The 21,672-nt window shown below is 40.4% G+C and overlaps 1 protein-coding gene across 1 annotated transcript in view; it reads right to left on the reverse strand.

The window, feature by feature from the left end:
* Positions 1 to 21,672, reverse strand: part of GPR158 (G protein-coupled receptor 158) — a 1,439,213-nt gene that overhangs the window by 223,600 nt on the left and 1,193,941 nt on the right. The window contains exon 7 of the mRNA XM_078664368.1: positions 18,590 to 18,828. Within this exon, the coding sequence (XP_078520494.1) occupies positions 18,590 to 18,828 (239 nt within the window). The remainder of the gene's footprint in view (positions 1 to 18,589; positions 18,829 to 21,672) is intronic.

Here is a 21,672-nt window from a genome sequence, read left to right on the forward strand (position 1 = left end):
TGTATACAGATACATGTGCATTGGTACGTGTCGGGGGTTTAACGTCCAAACCATTCAAAATACACAGAGGCACGCGGCAAGGGTGCCCGCTATCGCCCTAGCTGTTTACATTGACGCTGGAGCCACTGGCATGATTAATTTGACAGCGCCATAGGGAAACAGCACTTAATTTCCTACACAGACCGGTGGGCATATCACTCTACGCTGATGATATGGTCCTGTTCGTCAAAGAGCCAACACAACATTTAGCAAAAGAATTTCGGGAAAACATCCGGTTCGGACTACACTCCAGCTTGTAAATTAACTGGAATAAATCAATCATGATACCCCTAACAGTTAATACATCACCACCGACTGTGAAATACCCTTTAGTGTGGACCACAGACCCGGTGAAGTATTTGGGCATCTGGGTACACTGAGACCCCGTAGTAGTGATCAGAGAAAACTACGGTAAAGCCTGTACCTCCTTGGACCAACAAATTGATAGATGGAATCGCCTACCACTCTCTCTGTCTGACCGTATCGCCATAATTAAAATGGTCATTCTACTGCGTTTTTTATATTTATTTAGTAATATCCCAATCAAACTCACACAACACTTTTTCAAGAAAGTGAGATCCTCACTACTTCTCTTGACATGGGGAGGTCGGCAGGCCAGAGTGAGCTGGTCCACACTGACTCTGGATTACGCTCAAGGAGGCCTCAATGCTCCGAATATTTTTTTATACTACTTATGGGCCCAAGCACAATATGCATACTACTGGTTTCGACCACATGAGTTCATGCCCCATGTTGCAGTAGAGGACGGGGACGCTCATCCTGTACAATTATGGGGGAGATCACACACACACACAGAGGTATGCCGAAAACAGAAATAAACTCCCTAGACACAACTGTTGCTGCATAACAAACTATTGGTAACATCACAATTAGACTCCTGCTATATGCCCCGGCAATGCCTATTGCACATCATGTGGAAATCTCTGTGATGCAGGAAGAGGGCTTGCTAAGGGCACTGAGGGAAGTGGGTATAGGCAATATGCAAGATATTTTTCCGGACGGACACTTTCTCACAACAGATGACTTAGCTCACATCTCCAACCCCTCCCCGCTGTTCAATTTTATTGTACATAGATTGAGATAAGCGGTTAAAGCTCACTACGTCACATACCCGACTGAACCACCCACATTGAGTGCCTTACAGACGATACTAGTTGCGCCTTCACGACGTAAGCTTATCACAAAACTTTATAAAGAGATAAGAAAGGACAAGGTCCCCGATGCCGACAGAAGCATAGCTCGCTGGAAACAAAGCCTAGATCCACCTTTATCAATACTGGACTGGGATCACATATGCAAACTAACTGGTGCCCTCACGCCTAATGGAAACCTGCGCATTATCCATTTCAAATTTATACATCAAACTTACCACCCCCCCGTTAAACTACATAAGTGTGGCCTGAGGGAAACCAGCGCGTGTAAGCGATGTGGTCATTTTAGGGCAGATTTTCTACATCTTGCATGGGAATGTGATAGAGTGAGAGCAATTGGGATGCGGTTCTAAAACACATCCATAAAATGACGGAGATTGTGCTCCACAGTACTCCACAAACTTGTTTACTAGGCCGTATGCTGCAATTGAAGGGGGTGGTGGGGAAATTTGTGCGCATTGCGTTACTACTAGCCAAGCGACGAGTGGCTTTACACTGGGGGAGCTAACTAGTTCCAAAACCTGATCACTGGTTGAAAGATATGGTATACTGTACGGAGAATCTTGCACTGTACGCAGAAGAATTACCCGTAACATCAAGACCCAGAGACATTTGGGAACCCCAGCGAAAATATCTGATAAGACTATCTGTTACCGATTGATATTATTGGTCAACATAACATTGAATATCTGTTATTGCAACTGTATATGCTAATTCAGATGAACAAATGACCATGTAGATGTTGGTTGTGAAGTAGTTTGCATTATTTATTCTGTTTTACTGCTATTTCGCTGCCATACATGGCAGATGAAACATGTACGGTACTTGAATTGCCAATAAACAGAATTTAAAAACTGAGGTGAAGAACAGTCTTCCTCTATCATTGCATCCTGAATTTTTCATGTTGAGTTTCTGTCGAAAACTCGAGATTTGTCTCTTCAAAAAATGGTTTACCTCTTTAGCGCTCAAGTCTACTGTCTGTCATGGCTCTGGCAGATTCCTTCATTCACGTTATTGTTACTGTCCAAAATTTGTTTTTATCTTGTTTTTTCCAGCTGAATGGGCTCACCCAATAGAATGATGCAATAATGCCAAGACGCTCCATTGTAGGTTGCACTTTACAAATAAATATATAACATCACATTTCATTACATCAGCACAAACAGCTAGAGTTATGATTTTGCATGCCATCCTGAGATGTCACTTTTCCCAGTCAGATTTACTTGAAATATTACTGTTTAGAAACATTTTTCTCCATAGATCGGTAGTATGTACCATAGACAATTAAAGCTGCGAGCTGCGACAACTTACTAGAAAAGTTTGGCAGTCCCAAACTGAAAAAAATAGAAATGACTCCACAACTTGGGACAAAACCCAGCAGGGTAGGTCATTAGTTTTTTGTTCTTCAAATAGAGACTAACAGTTTTTCGAAAAATACACATTTTTGCTGAGCAGGTGTGTGAAACATGGTGGTTGCTCAATAAATTTACCTTCATAGGAGTTTCCATAGTGGTGGCCACTCTGAAGGCACAGAGACCTCCACCAGCCAGCTGAAGTTCTCTAAATATGGCAGGCAGTATTTCACCAGGGTGGCAGAGGTTATGACCTGTGCCCCTGGCAGCTGGCAACCAACCCCTCTTTACCTCCAAGTAACCACCTGAATTGCTAATCAGAGCTATCTTATTACTAAATCTACATTAGGATGAAATGCAGAATGTTAGTGTCTGAGAGTTACATGTAGTGCCCTGTTTTATATATAGCAAGTTACAATATTTTGTGTGGCACCTATAGAAGGATATGGTGCACATAGCAAACAAAATATTTATTATGCTTTTCGGGGTTTTTAGAACATTAAGTTAAAAAAAATCTATAAAAATATCTAGCACGATGCATTTGTATCAATCAACCAATGTACAGCACCACAGACTTGCAAAGCATGCATAGGTGTGCATTATTAAGTAGTACTTTGGCTGGAGCCCACTGACGAAATCTAGGGACACCCATTTTCTAACATCAAATGCTCAATCAAAGGCTGATATTGACTCCCACTATTCCATACTAACAACTTTGGGCCAGATGTATTAAGTAACCATTTTGCGATACCCTCATTGCGAATCAATGCGATTCGCAATAAGGAAATCGCAAAATGGCATGCCTAAAAGTGTGCTGTACACTTTCTGTGATTCCTGGGGGGTCGCAAATGATCTAACTCATGAATATTAATGAGGTAGGTTGCAATTTGCGACCCACTAGGAATCGCAAAAATCAGGGGGATGGTGGCCTACTGGGGTCAGCAGACCACCATGATCGTGATTGCTTTTAAACAAAGCAAACTTTTTTTTTAAATGCCACCCTTTTTTCCTGAAAGGAAAATGGGTTGCATTTAAAGAAGAAAAATGAAAAGTTGTCTTTTTCTTTTTTAAGAGCAGGAAGTGTGGTCCATGGGACCATTGCCTGGTCTGATTTTTTTTTGCTGCTGCTATTCCCAAAAGGGGAGGGTCTCTTGAGGACCCCTTCCCATTTGCAAATATGTTATCACCTACTTGAAGTAGGTGGTAAAATGTGAATGTTTTGCGACCACATTCACAGTCACAAAACATTCATGCATACCGTTAGGATTCAGTGGTGATGCCCTAACCACGCCCCTTCCAAATGTTGAATCGGAAACCCATTTTGTGATTCAGTTACAGGTTACCAAATCTCAAATAGGGTTTGATACATGTCAAGAGTATTTTATGCGTTCAAGGACGGGCTGATTCTGAGATTCTGCCCATTTGCAAATGCAAAAACTCTTGACACATGTGGCCCTTTGGATGACAAAATATACCACAGGTAAATACAAATGGGACACATTCATGCCCCAGCCAAATGCACAGCATTACGCCGCCCTTGCGGCATTCAAAACTTAAACCATTTATAATCCAAATCTTCGTTTTTTTAAACCATTGCTTATTTTTCTCCATTTATATTTTCTTAATCCATTCTGAATGTCCACGTGTGGAATTTTCTTGGCCTTTTTTCAAGTTTCTTGTATTTATTCTGTGCCCATCCAGACCTCTTCAATAAATACGATAAATGCCAGGCTCATATCAGGCAGTGTTTATTCCATTAAAAACCCAATGCATTTCGGGCGACACAGCGCCCTTCTTCGGGGGTCACTGAAAAATTATCAAACATGTAACAATTAGTCCTCCATTCTCAAAATTATATTTTGGCAAAAACAAATCAACCCACTTAATGCTGTGTGAACAGAGCCTAACAACCGAAGCCATTTCTATACCATTAGCTCAAGGTGATCTTAAGTCTTTCTCTAGGAACGTTATCGTGCTTATGCACAGTACCCTGCCCAAAGTTATCATAACGTAACCAAAATGAACAATATGCATGCGTGTCTCTTCTTTCTCTTAATCCTCTGTCACCCTCTCCCTTCTTTGACCTTCGTTGTATGTTGACATTTAAATTGCCACTTCTATGTCAGGCAGTTCAACCCTTTGACCCATTATGCAGAGGAAATCTTTTCGTAGTATACACACAAATCTGCTGATACACCTTAACTCTCTATCATACTCGTTTCTTACTAAAGTGCCTTCTGTTGCTATGAATCTCATTAAACACTTGTGGTTTCAACTTGCGCTACGATTCCCCCTACTTTTAAATGCACTTAATAGTCCAAAAAGGTCCTCTACATTCACATACCTGCCGAGTAAATCGAAAAGCCTCTCCCCTTCTCCAACGGTTTTCGCGCTGAATACAACCCTATCATATGCTTATTTATTCACCTGTGAAGCCGCCCTTCACGCCTCACATTGACATCAGTTTTTCTTACTCCCAATTGGTCCAAAAGTATATAATCCCGCCTCCTCATTGCTAAACCCATCTAGTAAACTGTATCTCCCACAATGCATTATCACAGTAATCCTTTATCATTCTGTCCCATGTTTTTAACGAGCTACTGATTGTGTGTGAAACGTGCTATTTTTGAATCCACTAGAATGAATGTCTCTCGATACATGTTTTGTTTCCTAGTGCTTGAGATGAGCCCTGTTCTTTCGCCAATCACGTGGATTCATTTCTGTGTTTTTTCTTTACTTGTTCATTCTTCATCCTTTGTGGGTGCAAACCCCCGTGGCGGGCAAAGTTATGATAGATTCTGAAAGATGAGGGATGCACACCTTTTTTTTGTTATCAACAATTTCTTTCTCCATGTTCATAGCCTTTGCGTCAGTGATAGCGTGCAGATTGGTGTGTGGCATGCCCAAATGCCACCTGGTACAACCAAGGTAAATACAAATGGGACACATTCATGCCCCAGCCAAATGCACAGCATTACGCCACCCTTGCGGCATTCAAAACTTAAACCATTTATAATCCAAATCTTGGTTTTTTTAAACCATTGCTTTTTTTTCTCCATTTATATTTTCTTAATCCATTCTGAATGTCCACGTGTGGAATTTTCTTGGCCTTTTTTCAAGTTTCTTGTATTTATTCTGTGCCCATCCAGACCTCTTCAATAAATACGATAAATGCCAGGCTCATATCAGGCAGTGTTTATTCCATTAAAAACCCAATGCATTTCGGGCGACACAGCGCCCTTCTTCGGGGGTCACTGAAAAATTATCAAACATGTAACAATTAGTCCTCCATTCTCAAAATTATATTTTGGCAAAAACAAATCAACCCACTTAATGCTGTGAGAACAGAGCCTAACAACCGAAGCCATTTCTATACCATTAGCTCAAGGTGATCTTAAGTCTTTCTCTAGGAACGTTATCGTGCTTATGCACAGTACCCTGCCCAAAGTTATCATAACGTAACCAAAATGAACAATATGCATGCGTGTCTCTTCTTTCTCTTAATCCTCTGTCACCCTCTCCCTTCTTTGACCTTCGTTGTATGTTGACATTTAAATTGCCACTTCTATGTCAGGCAGTTCAACCCTTTGACCCATTATGCAGAGGAAATCTTTTCGTAGTATACACACAAATCTGCTGATACACCTTAACTCTCTATCATACTCGTTTCTTACTAAAGTGCCTTCTGTTGCTATGAATCTCATTAAACACTTGTGGTTTCAACTTGCGCTACGATTCCCCCTACTTTTAAATGCACTTAATAGTCCAAAAAGGTCCTCTACATTCACATACCTGCCGAGTAAATCGAAAAGCCTCTCCCCTTCTCCAACGGTTTTCGCGCTGAATACAACCCTATGACATGCTTATTTATTCACCTGTGAAGCCGCCCTTCACGCCTCACATTGACATCAGTTTTTCTTACTCCCAATTGGTCCAAAAGTATATAATCCCGCCTCCTCATTGCTAAACCCATCTAGTAAACTGTATCTCCCACAATGCATTATCACAGTAATCCTTTATCATTCTGTCCCATGTTTTTAACGAGCTACTGATTGTGTGTGAAACGTGCTATTTTTGAATCCACTAGAATGAATGTCTCTCAATACATGTTTTGTTTCCTAGTGCTTGAGATGAGCCCTGTTCTTTCGCCAATCACGTGGATTCATTTCTGTGTTTTTTCTTTACTTGTTCATTCTTCATCCTTTGTGGGTGCAAACCCCCGTGGCGGGAAAAGTTATGATAGATTCTGAAAGATGAGGGATGCACACCTTTTTTTTGTTATCAACAATTTCTTTCTCCATGTTCATAGCCTTTGCGTCAGTGATAGCGTGCAGATTGGTGTGTGGCATGCCCAAATGCCACCTGGTACGACCAAGGTAAATACAAATGGGACACATTCATGCCCCAGCCAAATGCACAGCATTACGCCGCCCTTGCGGCATTCAAAACTTAAACCATTTATAATCCAAATCTTGTTTTTTTTAAACCATTGCTTATTTTTCTCCATTTATATTTTCTTAATCCATTCTGAATGTCCACGTGTGGAATTTTCTTGGCCTTTTTTCAAGTTTCTTGTATTTATTCTGTGCCCATCCAGACCTCTTCAATAAATACGATAAATGCCAGGCTCATATCAGGCAGTGTTTATTCCATTAAAAACCCAATGCATTTCGGGCGACACAGCGCCCTTCTTCGGGGGTCACTGAAAAATTATCAAACATGTAACAATTAGTCCTCCATTCTCAAAATTATATTTTGGCAAAAACAAATCAACCCACTTAATGCTGTGAGAACAGAGCCTAACAACCGAAGCCATTTCTATACCATTAGCTCAAGGTGATCTTAAGTCTTTCTCTAGGAACGTTATCGTGCTTATGCACAGTACCCTGCCCAAAGTTATCATAACGTAACCAAAATGAACAATATGCATGCGTGTCTCTTCTTTCTCTTAATCCTCTGTCACCCTCTCCCTTCTTTGACCTTCGTTGTATGTTGACATTTAAATTGCCACTTCTATGTCAGGCAGTTCAACCCTTTGACCCATTATGCAGAGGAAATCTTTTCGTAGTATACACACAAATCTGCTGATACACCTTAACTCTCTATCATACTCGTTTCTTACTAAAGTGCCTTCTGTTGCTATGAATCTCATTAAACACTTGTGGTTTCAGCTTGCGCTACGATTCCCCCTACTTTTAAATGCACTTAATAGTCCAAAAAGGTCCTCTACATTCACATACCTGCCGAGTAAATCGAAAAGCCTCTCCCCTTCTCCAACGGTTTTCGCGCTGAATACAACCCTATCACATGCTTATTTATTCACCTGTGAAGCCGCCCTTCACGCCTCACATTGACATCAGTTTTTCTTACTCCCAATTGGTCCAAAAGTATATAATCCCGCCTCCTCATTGCTAAACCCATCTAGTAAACTGTATCTCCCACAATGCATTATCACAGTAATCCTTTATCATTCTGTCCCATGTTTTTAACGAGCTACTGATTGTGTGTGAAACGTGCTATTTTTGAATCCACTAGAATGAATGTCTCTCGATACATGTTTTGTCACAAAGGATGAAGAATGAACAAGTAAAGAAAAAACACAGAAATGAATCCACGTGATTGGCGAAAGAACAGGGCTCATCTCAAGCACTAGGAAACAAAACATGTATCGAGAGACATTCATTCTAGTGGATTCAAAAATAGCACGTTTCACACACAATCAGTAGCTCGTTAAAAACATGGGACAGAATGATAAAGGATTACTGTGATAATGCATTGTGGGAGATACAGTTTACTAGATGGGTTTAGCAATGAGGAGGCGGGATTATATACTTTTGGACTAATTGGGAGTAAGAAAAACTGATGTCAATGTGAGGCGTGAAGGGCGGCTTCACAGGTGAATAAATAAGCATGTGATAGGGTTGTATTCAGCGCGAAAACCGTTGGAGAAGGGGAGAGGCTTTTCGATTTACTCGGCAGGTATGTGAATGTAGAGGACCTTTTTGGACTATTAAGTGCATTTAAAAGTAGGGGGAATCGTAGCGCAAGTTGAAACCACAAGTGTTTAATGAGATTCATAGCAACAGAAGGCACTTTAGTAAGAAACGAGTATGATAGAGAGTTAAGGTGTATCAGCAGATTTGTGTGTATACTACGAAAAGATTTCCTCTGCATAATGGGTCAAAGGGTTGAACTGCCTGACATAGAAGTGGCAATTTAAATGTCAACATACAACGAAGGTCAAAGAAGGGAGAGGGTGACAGAGGATTAAGAGAAAGAAGACACACGCATGCATATTGTTCATTTTGGTTACGTTATGATAACTTTGGGCAGGGTACTGTGCATAAGCATGATAACGTTCCTAGAGAAAGACTTAAGATCACCTTGAGCTAATGGTATAGAAATGGCTTCGGTTGTTAGGCTCTGTTCTCACAGCATTAAGTGGGTTGATTTGTTTTTGCCAAAATATAATTTTGAGAATGGAGGACTAATTGTTACATGTTTGATACTTTTTCAGTGACCCCCGAAGAAGGGCGCTGTGTCGCCCGAAATGCATTGGGTTTTTAATGGAATAAACACTGCCTGATATGAACCTGGCATTTATCGTATTTATTGAAGAGGTCTGGATGGGCACAGAATAAATACAAGAAACTTGAAAAAAGGCCAAGAAAATTCCACACGTGGACATTCAGAATGGATTAAGAAAATATAAATGGAGAAAAATAAGCAATGGTTTAAAAAAACGAAGATTTGGATTATAAATGGTTTAAGTTTTGAATGCCGCAAGGGCGGCGTAATGCTGTGCATTTGGCTGGGGCATGAATGTGTCCCATTTGTATTTACCTTGGTCGTACCAGGTGGCATTTGGGCATGCCACACACCAATCTGCACGCTATCACTGACGCAAAGGCTATGAACATGGAGAAAGAAATTGTTGATAACAAAAAAAAGGTGTGCATCCCTCATCTTTCGGAATCTATCATAACTTTGCCCGCCACGGGGGTTTGCACCCACAAAGGATGAAGAATGAACAAGTAAAGAAAAAACACAGAAATGAATCCACGTGATTGGCGAAAGAACAGGGCTCATCTCAAGCACTAGGAAACAAAACATGTATCGAGAGACATTCATTCTAGTGGATTCAAAAATAGCACGTTTCACACACAATCAGTAGCTCGTTAAAAACATGGGACAGAATGATAAAGGATTACTGTGATAATGCATTGTGGGAGATACAGTTTACTAGATGGGTTTAGCAATGAGGAGGCGGGATTATATACTTTTGGACCAATTGGGAGTAAGAAAAACTGATGTCAATGTGAGGCGTGAAGGGCGGCTTCACAGGTGAATAAATAAGCATGTGATAGGGTTGTATTCAGCGCGAAAACCGTTGGAGAAGGGGAGAGGCTTTTCGATTTACTCGGCAGGTATGTGAATGTAGAGGACCTTTTTGGACTATTAAGTGCATTTAAAAGTAGGGGGAATCGTAGCGCAAGTTGAAACCACAAGTGTTTAATGAGATTCATAGCAACAGAAGGCACTTTAGTAAGAAACGAGTATGATAGAGAGTTAAGGTGTATCAGCAGATTTGTGTGTATACTACGAAAAGATTTCCTCTGCATAATGGGTCAAAGGGTTGAACTGCCTGACATAGAAGTGGCAATTTAAATGTCAACATACAACGAAGGTCAAAGAAGGGAGAGGGTGACAGAGGATTAAGAGAAAGAAGAGACACGCATGCATATTGTTCATTTTGGTTACGTTATGATAACTTTGGGCAGGGTACTGTGCATAAGCACGATAACGTTCCTAGAGAAAGACTTAAGATCACCTTGAGCTAATGCTATAGAAATGGCTTCGGTTGTTAGGCTCTGTTCTCACAGCATTAAGTGGGTTGATTTGTTTTTGCCAAAATATAATTTTGAGAATGGAGGACTAATTGTTACATGTTTGATAATTTTTCAGTGACCCCCGAAGAAGGGCGCTGTGTCGCCCGAAATGCATTGGGTTTTTAATGGAATGAACACTGCCTGATATGAGCCTGGCATTTATCGTATTTATTGAAGAGGTCTGGATGGGCACAGAATAAATACAAGAAACTTGAAAAAAGGCCAAGAAAATTCCACACGTGGACATTCAGAATGGATTAAGAAAATATAAATGGAGAAAAATAAGCAATGGTTTAAAAAAACGAAGATTTGGATTATAAATGGTTTAAGTTTTGAATGCCGCAAGGGCGGCGTAATGCTGTGCATTTGGCTGGGGCATGAATGTGTCCCATTTGTATTTACCTTGGTCGTACCAGGTGGCATTTGGGCATGCCATACACCAATCTGCACGCTATCACTGACGCAAAGGCTATGAACATGGAGAAAGAAATTATTGATAACAAAAAAAAGGTGTGCATCCCTCATCTTTCAGAAAATATACCACAGGAACACAAATGAACATTTGGTCAAAACGTACTGGCAGGCAAAGGACAAACACGTGCAGTCATCTTCTAGAGCAAGTACTAGTCTTTCAATACATGTCACTCTGACCAATACTTTTGTTTGACTGATTTTTAGGTAAGCGCATTTTTATTAACTTTATCTTACAGTTTCTCTTGGGCCAAATTGACTTATGTTGCAAATCTCTTTATTCCAATGGCTTTTTTCCATCTTAAATGTGCTAATATATTTTCAGAATAAGGCGGTAGAGGGCTTTTAAACATCTGTGTTTTTTCATGTCTGTTAGCTTTTACATAGCCGTGGGTTAAACTGAATATTTAGAAAATAGAAGCCTCACACCACTATTTCATAATATTGAAATCATTCTCAAGTGTAACTCCAGCAGTATCTCACCTACAATTATATATTCAGCTCATGAGATGCTAAAATGTTACTAAGATTGCTGCAAAAACATACTCATAAAAGGAGGCTAATGCAGCGCTCCACAATTCATGATCTTTCATATGTTTGGCCCCATATACATTGTGTGGGGGTACTTCTCTTAGCAAATAGGAGTGATGCTATGTCTGTGAACGTAATTCTACAGCTCTCTGATTAACACTATTTATATTGAAACCCTAAATGAGGATTCTGCCTTTAAACATCCAGCAGTCTATGGTAGATCTACACCGGAATAAAGCGTTTTTATTTTTAATATACACTCATTTTGAGGCCGACCAAAGAACATGCAACTGCACAAGGACGAGTGATGGACAACAAGTATGTTTAGTTTATTTTGAGTCAAAAGTAGTGAAACAAGAATATTGACCAAGTAGGAACATATAGGTAAGTACATCTTTACTATACTTAACTCCACATATATGTTCCCTGAGGATATAAATAAATGAAAGAATGTGTATGTGGATTTAAGGATAGTATATCTGTTATTGCCAAAATATAGCTGTGACCACAATATTGCTCACTGTTATCTTTGAAAACAATATGCTTGTAACAGAGTATTTGTGTAGTCAATATTGTGACATACATCTGGACAGGCCTGGGATTGAAGAAAGGCACATAGGGTTGCTCTTAAACTCAATATTCATTTGCAGTGTTTTCCAAACTGTGGGTCCAGTCACTTGCTGATTTTTGGCGGACAGGGAAAGTACGAGCAATGAAGAAAGATGCCTTTAAACTATGTTTGTCTTTTCACATTTGCCGGTGCTTCAAAGCCACAGGTCAAATGTCAGGCTATGTCTTCTTACAAATTGCTGCCTATTCTTTTAACATGGGATTGGTGTTTGTTTTTAAAGTAAACTATGTGACTATCTTGCTGGAGTGCAGTAAACACACCAAAATGTAAATTCCTGTAAATGAACTTTATGCATTAAATAGTAGTAAAAGCAAAACTGTAGCAGATTGTTTTTACAATTCTTAAGTTTTCTGGCAACAGAAAAAATAAATAGGATCAAAACAAATCAAGACACTTTACTTGGTGATAAACAAATGAAAAATATTCATAGTAACCCAATTTCCACACATTAACATTTGAGTGCTATATAGCTTTATCAGTAAAATAGTAGGTCTGGTCAAAGTTAGAGGCCATTTCAATTGAAGATGTGCTGTCTGTAAATGGCAATGTGCTACCCAATGATGCCTTAGTTACATTCAAAAATGGCCCCTCCTACTGTCGATTGCTGAGACAGACATTCTTTGCCTGCCAAAAGGATGAGACTGGCTGTCGGACCCAAGGCTTCTTCTGCGGACGTAGCTGAGAGAGTTATGAGAAAATTAATGAAATAGATACATGTATTAAATGTATGAATGAGTCAAAGTTTAGGTGATGAGAAAGGAAGTGGAACAATGGATTATAGTAATTTAGAATGAAATCATGATGGTGTGACAGGTCCCCTCCTGGTTCAACCAATGAGAAGTCAAATTTCATGAAATGTTTCAACTGATTTGTGACAGACATGTAGGTTTTAGGGTATAACTGGGGTGCCTTTGGAGATGTGGTTTGGTCAGCTTTAGGAGAGAGAAGAGAGGGGTGATGCGTTACTGTCCATCGATTAGCAGAGAGGTCTAGCTGTTCCTGCCCCTGTCCCGTACCTGGGTTCTGAAGTCTTTGTTCCCTGACTCTATTTCAGGGGACCCCCACTACCTCCTTGGCCAGGGGCGTGGTATATCACTGATCTTTAGTTAGTATATCAATCTGGCTCGTATTTCGCATTATTATTTGCAAATGTATGTTTGTCTCTGAACTTATGTCTCTTCATCTATCCCCTCCGTCATAAATATATTGTATCACGTTATTTTGCTGAAACTTATGTCTCTTCATCTATCCCCTCTGTCATATGTATATTGTTTCAGATTATTTTGCTGAAACTGATGTCTCTTAATCTATCCACTCCTTCATGTGCATTTCGTATATTGGTGTTGAGTATGACATTGTTAGCATTTGTAACCTTATGCAATGAGCATTTATTATTCAGAAATATTTGAGATAAACTTTATTAACCCTACTGAGTCAGGTCAAGTCAATAATACTTTTATTTGATTTAGTTAAAAATCATAAAAGAGTGGGAAAACCACTGTTATACATAATACATTGGAAACCCGTTTATAAAAGCTAAAGATAAAAACCCAACGAGGTCCTATCCTCCGACAATCATCAGCTAATTAGACTGAGAGACAATCTTAAAAAGTATAATTAGTGCAGTTGAAAAATGTGCAAACCATTCAGTCCCATGGTCTTACCATTTTTTGGTCTCCTTCAGGGCCAGGATGCCTCTATCTCACTTACCGGAGAAACCAGACACCAAGAAAAGGCATAGGAAGTGGGCTAGGTTTTCGCAAGCAAACTTTAATATGGGGCTATTACAGGGTGGGCTACCGGGCGGTACAGATATCGACTCTGCCTGTGACGCATTGGACAATCGCATCATGGAGGCACTAGACAGTAATGCTCCAAGGTCCTCGAAATCGTTGGGTAGACAATTAAAATCCGCTCCCTGGTTCAGTGGTGAACTTAGAATAGTCAAATTAGCCTGTAAACGCCTTGAAAGAATGTGGAGAAGAAACTTCTCAGCTCTTAGAAAGAGTGAATATAGATCTAGTCTTAAAGACTATCACTCTTTTATTAGGAAGGCTCGGGTCGCCTATTATAAGGAGAGGATCAGGACAGTGGAGAACTCTGCAAAGGAATGTTTTACTGTCTTTAAAGAGATATCTTCACTAGCAAGAAACACAGCTCCTAACATTGGGTCAGTGGATTCTTGCAATTTGGTGTCCGACTTCTTTGCGGAAAAGGTGGGGAAGATTTATTCTACCTTCCAGGATTAAGGACGCAACTGGCGCGTGGATGATGATGGTACGTCTAACATAGTAGAGGCAGAACGTCTCAGTGAATTTACTGTCCCCTCATGTGACACTCTCAATAATGTTGCCCTAAGCATTAAGTCAGGCTCGCCTAGAGATCCTGCCACTCCCAAGGTGCTAAGAGGGAACATTAAGATTCTTGAGCCCTACATCAGACACCTCCTTCAGCTAACTTTTATTTCAGGAACAGTCCCTAAAAAATGGAAAGAGGCGATCGTTCTCCCGTTAAATAAAAAAATTGAATGTTAGCATGAGCCAACTGGAGAATTTACGCCCTATCTCACTGCTATCGTACTTTGCTAAAATTGCAGAAAAGGTAGTTAACATCCAACTGACAGCCCATATTAGTAAACACAGCTTACTTCATCCCACGCAATCTGGCTTTCGGGCATCCTACTCCACCGAATCAGCTCTGCTCCTTTCCACGGAAATCATTCGTAAACATGTAGATGAGGGACAGATGGCGGCCTTAATTTTATTAGATATAAGTGCCGCACTTGACACTGTGGCCCATCATACCCTACTCCATCGCCTTAGGAAAGGAGGTTTGGCAGGCCGAGCTTTGAAATGGATGGAGTCTTTTCTGCGTGATCGTAGTTCCCAGGTGTCGCAGGGACCTTACCAATCTAAAAGTATTAAGCTGAAACAAGGGGTCCCACAGGGCTCTACTCTTAGCCCTACCCTGTTTAATCTCTACGTCACTCCTTTGGCAGAGATTACTGAAAAATTTGGGGTAAGTGTTGTGTCCTATGCTGATGACACACAATTGGTGGTGTCCCTAACACAAGCACATGAGAAGGCAGCCATCAATTTTTCAACGTGCCTACAAGAACTGGCATCCTGGATGGCTAACAACTGCCTTAAACTGAATGATAAAAAAACTGAAGTGCTAGTGATAGATAAAGCGCTCTCGGTTTGGTCATCGGCATGGTGGCCTCAGACACTGGGACCAACCCCATCCCCTTGTGAGCAGGTTAGGAACCTAGCGATGTGGCTGGACACCAAGCTCTCTTTTGAGAACCACACTAGGCGAGTGGCAGGAACATGTTTTGGAGTTTTGCGCAGGCTCCACAAGACTTTAGAAGTGCTGCCAATTAGAGCAAGGAAAACTATTGTTCACCCTCTGGTGACATCACAATTGGATTATGGGAACGCACTTTACCTGGGAGCTAATACCAAATGTATACAGAGACTCCAACGCATTCAGAATGCAGCAGCGCGGCTCGTTCTGATGTTACCCAAGAGAGCCCCTTCTAACAAGGCCTTAGCTTCCCTTCACTGGCTTCCGGTAAGGGAGCAAATTCTGTTTAACGTCCTATGTGTCAGCCATTGTCTCCTACAAAGAAAGTTGCCCATCTACCTGCATGACTTACTAACCCCTTATTCCCCGACCCGTCAACTGAGATTAAGCGGGATGGGGCAGGTTAGCATTCCATCTATCAGGAGAGCAAGGATGGGTGGTCGCTCCTTTCATTTTTTAGCAGCCAAGCATTGGAATAAACTCCCCCCGGGGCTCGGGTTGGAGGCTTCGGAGACTATCTTTTGAAAGGAGTTGAAAACTTGGCTTTTACCCTCTTTAAGCCCTCCTGTCTACCCGTTCTCTGCTTTCTCCGCCCTGTTCGAAATATGTTCTTCTTTGCACCACGAAGGGATACACTAGTCAGTGTAGCCATGCGCTTTATAAATTTGTTTATAATTATTATTATAGAAAAAAAAAATTCAATGTAGACTTTGCAATTAGCAAGTGGGCAAATTGTTCAATTCAAGAATACTCATGTTAGATCGCTTTATTTGACTAGTTCTTTTGCCGCAATATTCCAGACTTTTATAGCTTGGCAGGACAATTGGATCAACAAACCTCCAACCTTACCGAGAGTCTGTGATTATTTAGCTGACTAAATAGTTAGTAAGATATTACCATCAGCTACTCGACCAACAGAGGAAAGAGAGTTGATATACAGGTTTAGTTATGTATTTAGAAATGTTGATCATGAACCTGTGAAGAAAACCAATTCCTAACGTCATTAAAACTTGACCCCCAGCACATTTGGGTGAATGTGTATGGGCCATTTGTATTGTGTTGTTATTGAGTATTGATCCCTGATTAATCGCTGATTAAGGGGGAACCAGCAGGATCAGACAAATGAGTGGGGATAGGTCTTTATCATAAAAACGCAGGAAGTTACAGTCTATAACTGAGTGCACTTTCATAGAGACGCTAAGTCCGCCCTCAATATGTCCCCCTGGTGATGAGTTGAGCTGGGTCTTTTGAGTTAGGGCTACCTTTCTATATCCCTGAAGAAAATCACTGGCCTGACTTTCATTGAGAACCAGCTATTCAATTTGCGCAATCTTTGACCTTTAAACCCCACACCTCTTGATGGAGGTAGCCGTTGATAAGTCACCTTTAAACAATAAGGAGACATTAATAATTTTTGTGTTGGAATTTTTGGGTAACTTGGAGGTTTTTAATATTTAACAAGATTCTTAGCCATATGTTTTCTTACTCATTGACATACTATGCTGAGCTATCACAGAGCACAGAACTATTATACAACTTGATAGATTGTTGTTATCTGTTTGACAGCTCCCCCACTAACTAGAAGTTGTAATCACAGGTAAACTTGAAAGTTTACAAAGTCATCTATGGTTACCCAGAACTTTTCCATTAGGCTAACATTCTTTAATGGCCCATATTATTTAATTTGTGGCACATTTGCACATCAGTACTGTCTTCGTGTTTGGTGTAATAGCTCAGCCTCAGAAGTTGTTATGATCTAATTATTTTTACTTGTTCTTAAGTTTAACTATCCTGCTTTACAACCAATGTATGTATGTATGCATTGCTATTTGCACAGAACAAACCTAGCTCGTCAGCAACAAGACACCTAATAAGGAAAAAATGTAGGCATACAATTTGGTATCTTTTTCAAAGAGGCAGAAAATTTGAGAGTGGTGATTTCAAGTGTGTAAAGATGCTGTGTCCCTTGAAGAGGTATGCCTTCAGCTACTTTCTAAATGAAGTAGTTATGATATTGATGGGGATGATGTTCCAGGATCAGAAAGTGTAAACAGAGGTAGCCTGCCTTCTGTTTTCCTTTTTTTCCAGCAGATTTCAGTTTCCAGTCTGGCAATAACCTGAAATTTAGTGTGGCACTGTCTGCCAAAGGTGGTTAATTTCTTGTGTCGGTATACAAAGGTGTCATATTTTGGTGGACTATGTATCCTGTGCAACTGACCTTATAGATGATTCATTTTTGAGTTGATCAGGGATTGGACTATTGTTCTGAAGTCAGGTTCCCGGAGAAAAGCTTGATTTTCTTCAGGGCAGAGAATTGACAATATCTAGTCTGTATTTTCCTGGTGATGTGCTCTTTGAAGCAGAGGTTGGTGTTGAGGATGCCACTAACTTCTTATTGTGTAGTGGTGGTAGCTGGGAGGCAAAGCCATTCAAGTTACTTTCATGGAACCAGACTTGCATTTGTGATTGTGTTGTTGCTGGTGAACAGGAGAAATGTGTCTTGTGCACACCAAGTACGCCTGTTTAACTGATCAGCAAATTGTCCTCACAGGATCAGTGTGCGATTAATAGATCATCACTACTCACTATAATATTCCACCAATTCCTCCAAGAACACCAAACACCACAACTTTGTTTTTTCATCATTCATTGGGAAAACTAAACTATTATTTAAAGCCTTTATTCCAAGCTGAGTTATAGCTCTTATCAGACATTGAATTTTAAGAGTAAAATTAATTGTGTCATACAGCATCTGAGTTCCAAACCCACTACCACTGAGGGGATTAAGATTTAGTGCTCATCTACCTATGCTTTGTAGGGTCAAGGGTGCAAAGGTAATACCTAGGCTATCCATCATGACTGCAATAGTTTCTGAGTGTCTGTGACACCATTGGTAAAGAGCACTCGAAAATCCCTAGGAAACCAGACAATGCCTCATTCTGGTAAATGTACCACAAAGTGGGCTACTACATGTCAAATAATATGCTTCTGAGTAATCTGAGTAATTCACTTTATTAACAAAACAATGCTGTAATGTAGTTACAGTAAAGTGACACTTATTCATCACTTGACAGTCATGAAAATCTAAACCAAATTGACTAACCAAGTATTTTATAATGCATATCATTGGTAACGACCAAAGAAATACAATTCAATTATTACCACAATTAAGTACATGGCATTTTTGAAACTACATACCAACAGCCATCATGTAATCCCAGCGGTCTATGAGACACATGTTAAAGTGCAGGTGGTCTGATGTCTGCCCTTGTACAATTAGTGAGATGTTTCTGTCCAAGTTCTGGCAGACAGCAGAAGTCCAGGCAGTCAGAAACCAGAGGACAATGAGAAGAATAACAGCCAGCATCCACATCACTCGGCAGCTTGTCATGTAAGGGATGCGCTGAGCAGTCCTTGACAGGAATACCTTTAGTACTCTGAAATATAAAATAGAACGTAATGGTAAAGGCATAAGGTTTGTCTAAACAAAATGCTGGTAAAATAACTAAAGCTTCAATTGATTACTGATTACGTCCATTGGGTACATTTACAACTATTTTCCTTTGATTTATAAAATCTCCCTGCCTTAACTAGAGTTTAACAGATGAATTCTGGGTTATTCTATCACAAACACTGCAAGCACCCCGTCCACTGTCTTACAAGTGCATTTTAGCCTATGACAGTGCTTCCCAGACATTATAGACCCATTACCAAATTTTCAGAATGGAAAACATTTTCAACCCATCTAGCTTTAATTGACATAAACTGGTGATATTTTAATGTAACAAAGCATTATGTGGTAGTGCACAAGCTTGTACAGACAGCACATTTTGCATTTGAAATGGCTACTAAATTTGCACAGACAGAATCTATATCTAATAAAGAGGCTTTACCTGACACCGCTAGGCCCTTCAATCTAGATTCTTGCCCCTCAGATATTACACTAAATCTACCATCTAGTACACTCAACACACCTTACGTACCACCGCCTGTTCTTACACATTCGATGCTGTCTGGGTCTGAGCTTACTGTGGAACCACCTATAGAAGAAGCTGACACGGTACAACCTACTGCAACCTCTATTGCAGCAATAGCAGCCCCCACCACCCGTCCTTCTTCAGAACCTTTCTCTTCTTTTATTAATGTGGAGATAAATAAACATATAAATATTTCTGAACAAAACTCAAGTCAAGAATCAGCCGACCCCACCTCTTTAGACATAATACTACAACTATTGAGCAACCAACGGGCAGAAGCACAGGAGCACTATCTGCAACTAAGGGAGGACAATAGCAAAGTTCAATCTACTCTACAAGAACTTACCACTAAATTTAGGGGGTTCTCGCAAGATATTGAGGAATTACAACAACGGGTGGTCTCGCTGGAAGAAACTAATTTAGAGACAACATCTGCAACCGACAAACACGAAACGCAGCTTGCTACACTTCAACAAAAAGTTGAAGATTTGGAGAATCGTCAGAGACGCTCAATCTTAAACTTTTTGGCGTGCCGGAGGGCGCAGAAGGCGCTGATCCGAGGGCGTACCTAATAGGTCTATTCCAGAAAGCTTTCCCTGACTTAGCAGATTGGGACTGGGATTCACAAATCCAGCGAGCTCATCGCCTTCCTCTGATACAGAGAAATAGGGAGAGCCGAATCCCACGCCCCTTTCTAATTTTCTTTGGAAATTTTCTATTACGCCAGGCCATATGGCAGAGGGCCCGCCCTAATACTCCTGTAGTTATTGGTGAGCTTTCAATCTTTGCCCGCTCTGACCGTAGCAAAGAAACAATGGACAGACGGTGGATGCTCCGAAAGCTAATAGATCCTATAAAATCTAGCGGAGGCCAGGCATTTCTTCAAGAACCAGCACGGCTCAAAGTGATTAAAGACGGCCACACACACTTTTTTCTTGAAGTCAAAGAAGCAGAGGCCTATCTAGCCGACATTGACATGGGCGAGAACAAGAATAAGAATAAGACTAAGAATTAGTCTAGCTCAATTTACTTGCTTCATTTACCTTCTTTTTGTAGTCTATTAATTATTAGAAATCGACATTACTTAGTACTTGGGCGGTAGGGGTGGGCGACACAATTTGCTTAAATCGTCTAAATTTGTTTTATTAATATTTTTTCTTTCTCTGCAATTTTTGGAATTCTTAAGCAGCCAAATGTCAAATGCCAAACGCCAAGGCTATCTTTTATATGTATCCGCTGACAAAATTCTAAACAGTATAATTAGGGGATGGGAGAGACTTCTCTGGGCGTCTCGCCACGTAAGCTGCCCTTTCAGCGGCAGCAGATGCAGAGGGATGGTTCTTCCCCGGCTGGGGTAAGAACTAGGGGGGTGGGGGGTTGGAGGGTGGGAGTCTCCGCAAGATGGGGGGTTGAGGGTGGGAGGGGAAAAATTATGAAAACTTGTTTGCAGGCTGAGGGGGATGAGAGGTTGGTTGCATACTACAAAGCCAGGACTTTTTTGTACGCTAACAACACTAAAAATATGTTATATATGAGGCTATGTGGACTTATGAAATTTACTTTGGAAAACTTAAGACATGCTTAAAAACGAAGGAATTAATCTTTTTACTTTCTAGATGTATGAAATAAAATGCTTAGCTTGGAACGTAGCAGGGCTCAATAGCAAGAACAAAAGGTGTTTGGTTAAAGAGGAATTGAAAATGCATAACCCCCATATTATTTTATTATCTGAAACACACATTGCAGGGAAGGATAAAAAACTTCTTAAACATCTGGGGTACGACATCATAGTTTGCTCTGCTTTCGGACAATCTACAAGAGGGGTTGCTATACTTAAAGACATGCGATTCAGGGCCGAGATAATACAGACTTTTTGTGGCAAAGATGGCAGATGGGTAATAGCACAGATAAGCTGTGAAAATGTTAAATACGTTTTATGTGTGGTCTATGGTTGCAATATAGACGATCCTAGCCTCATTGACTATCTGAATGTTAAACTTTTGGGTTTGGAGGGAGAACTTATCATTATGGGGGATTTTAATTGCGTCATGGATTACAGAATTGATACAACTAGCTCTGGGCGATATCAAAGGATGCATAAAACTAGATTATCTATCCTTGATCTATGCCGTGTACACAATATCAAAGACACTTGGCGACATTTATATGCTAATAATCCTGGATATACATAATATTCCGCCCCTCATAAAATATGCTCTAGGCTTGATATGGCATTAGCAAGCGAAAATCTATTGAAAAACAGCTCTATGGTCGTATGTCCCCGAATATCATCGGACCATAATG

Source organism: Lissotriton helveticus, chromosome 10, assembly GCF_964261635.1.
Source record: "Lissotriton helveticus chromosome 10, aLisHel1.1, whole genome shotgun sequence".
In the NCBI taxonomy this organism is placed as follows: Eukaryota; Metazoa; Chordata; class Amphibia; order Caudata; family Salamandridae; genus Lissotriton; species Lissotriton helveticus.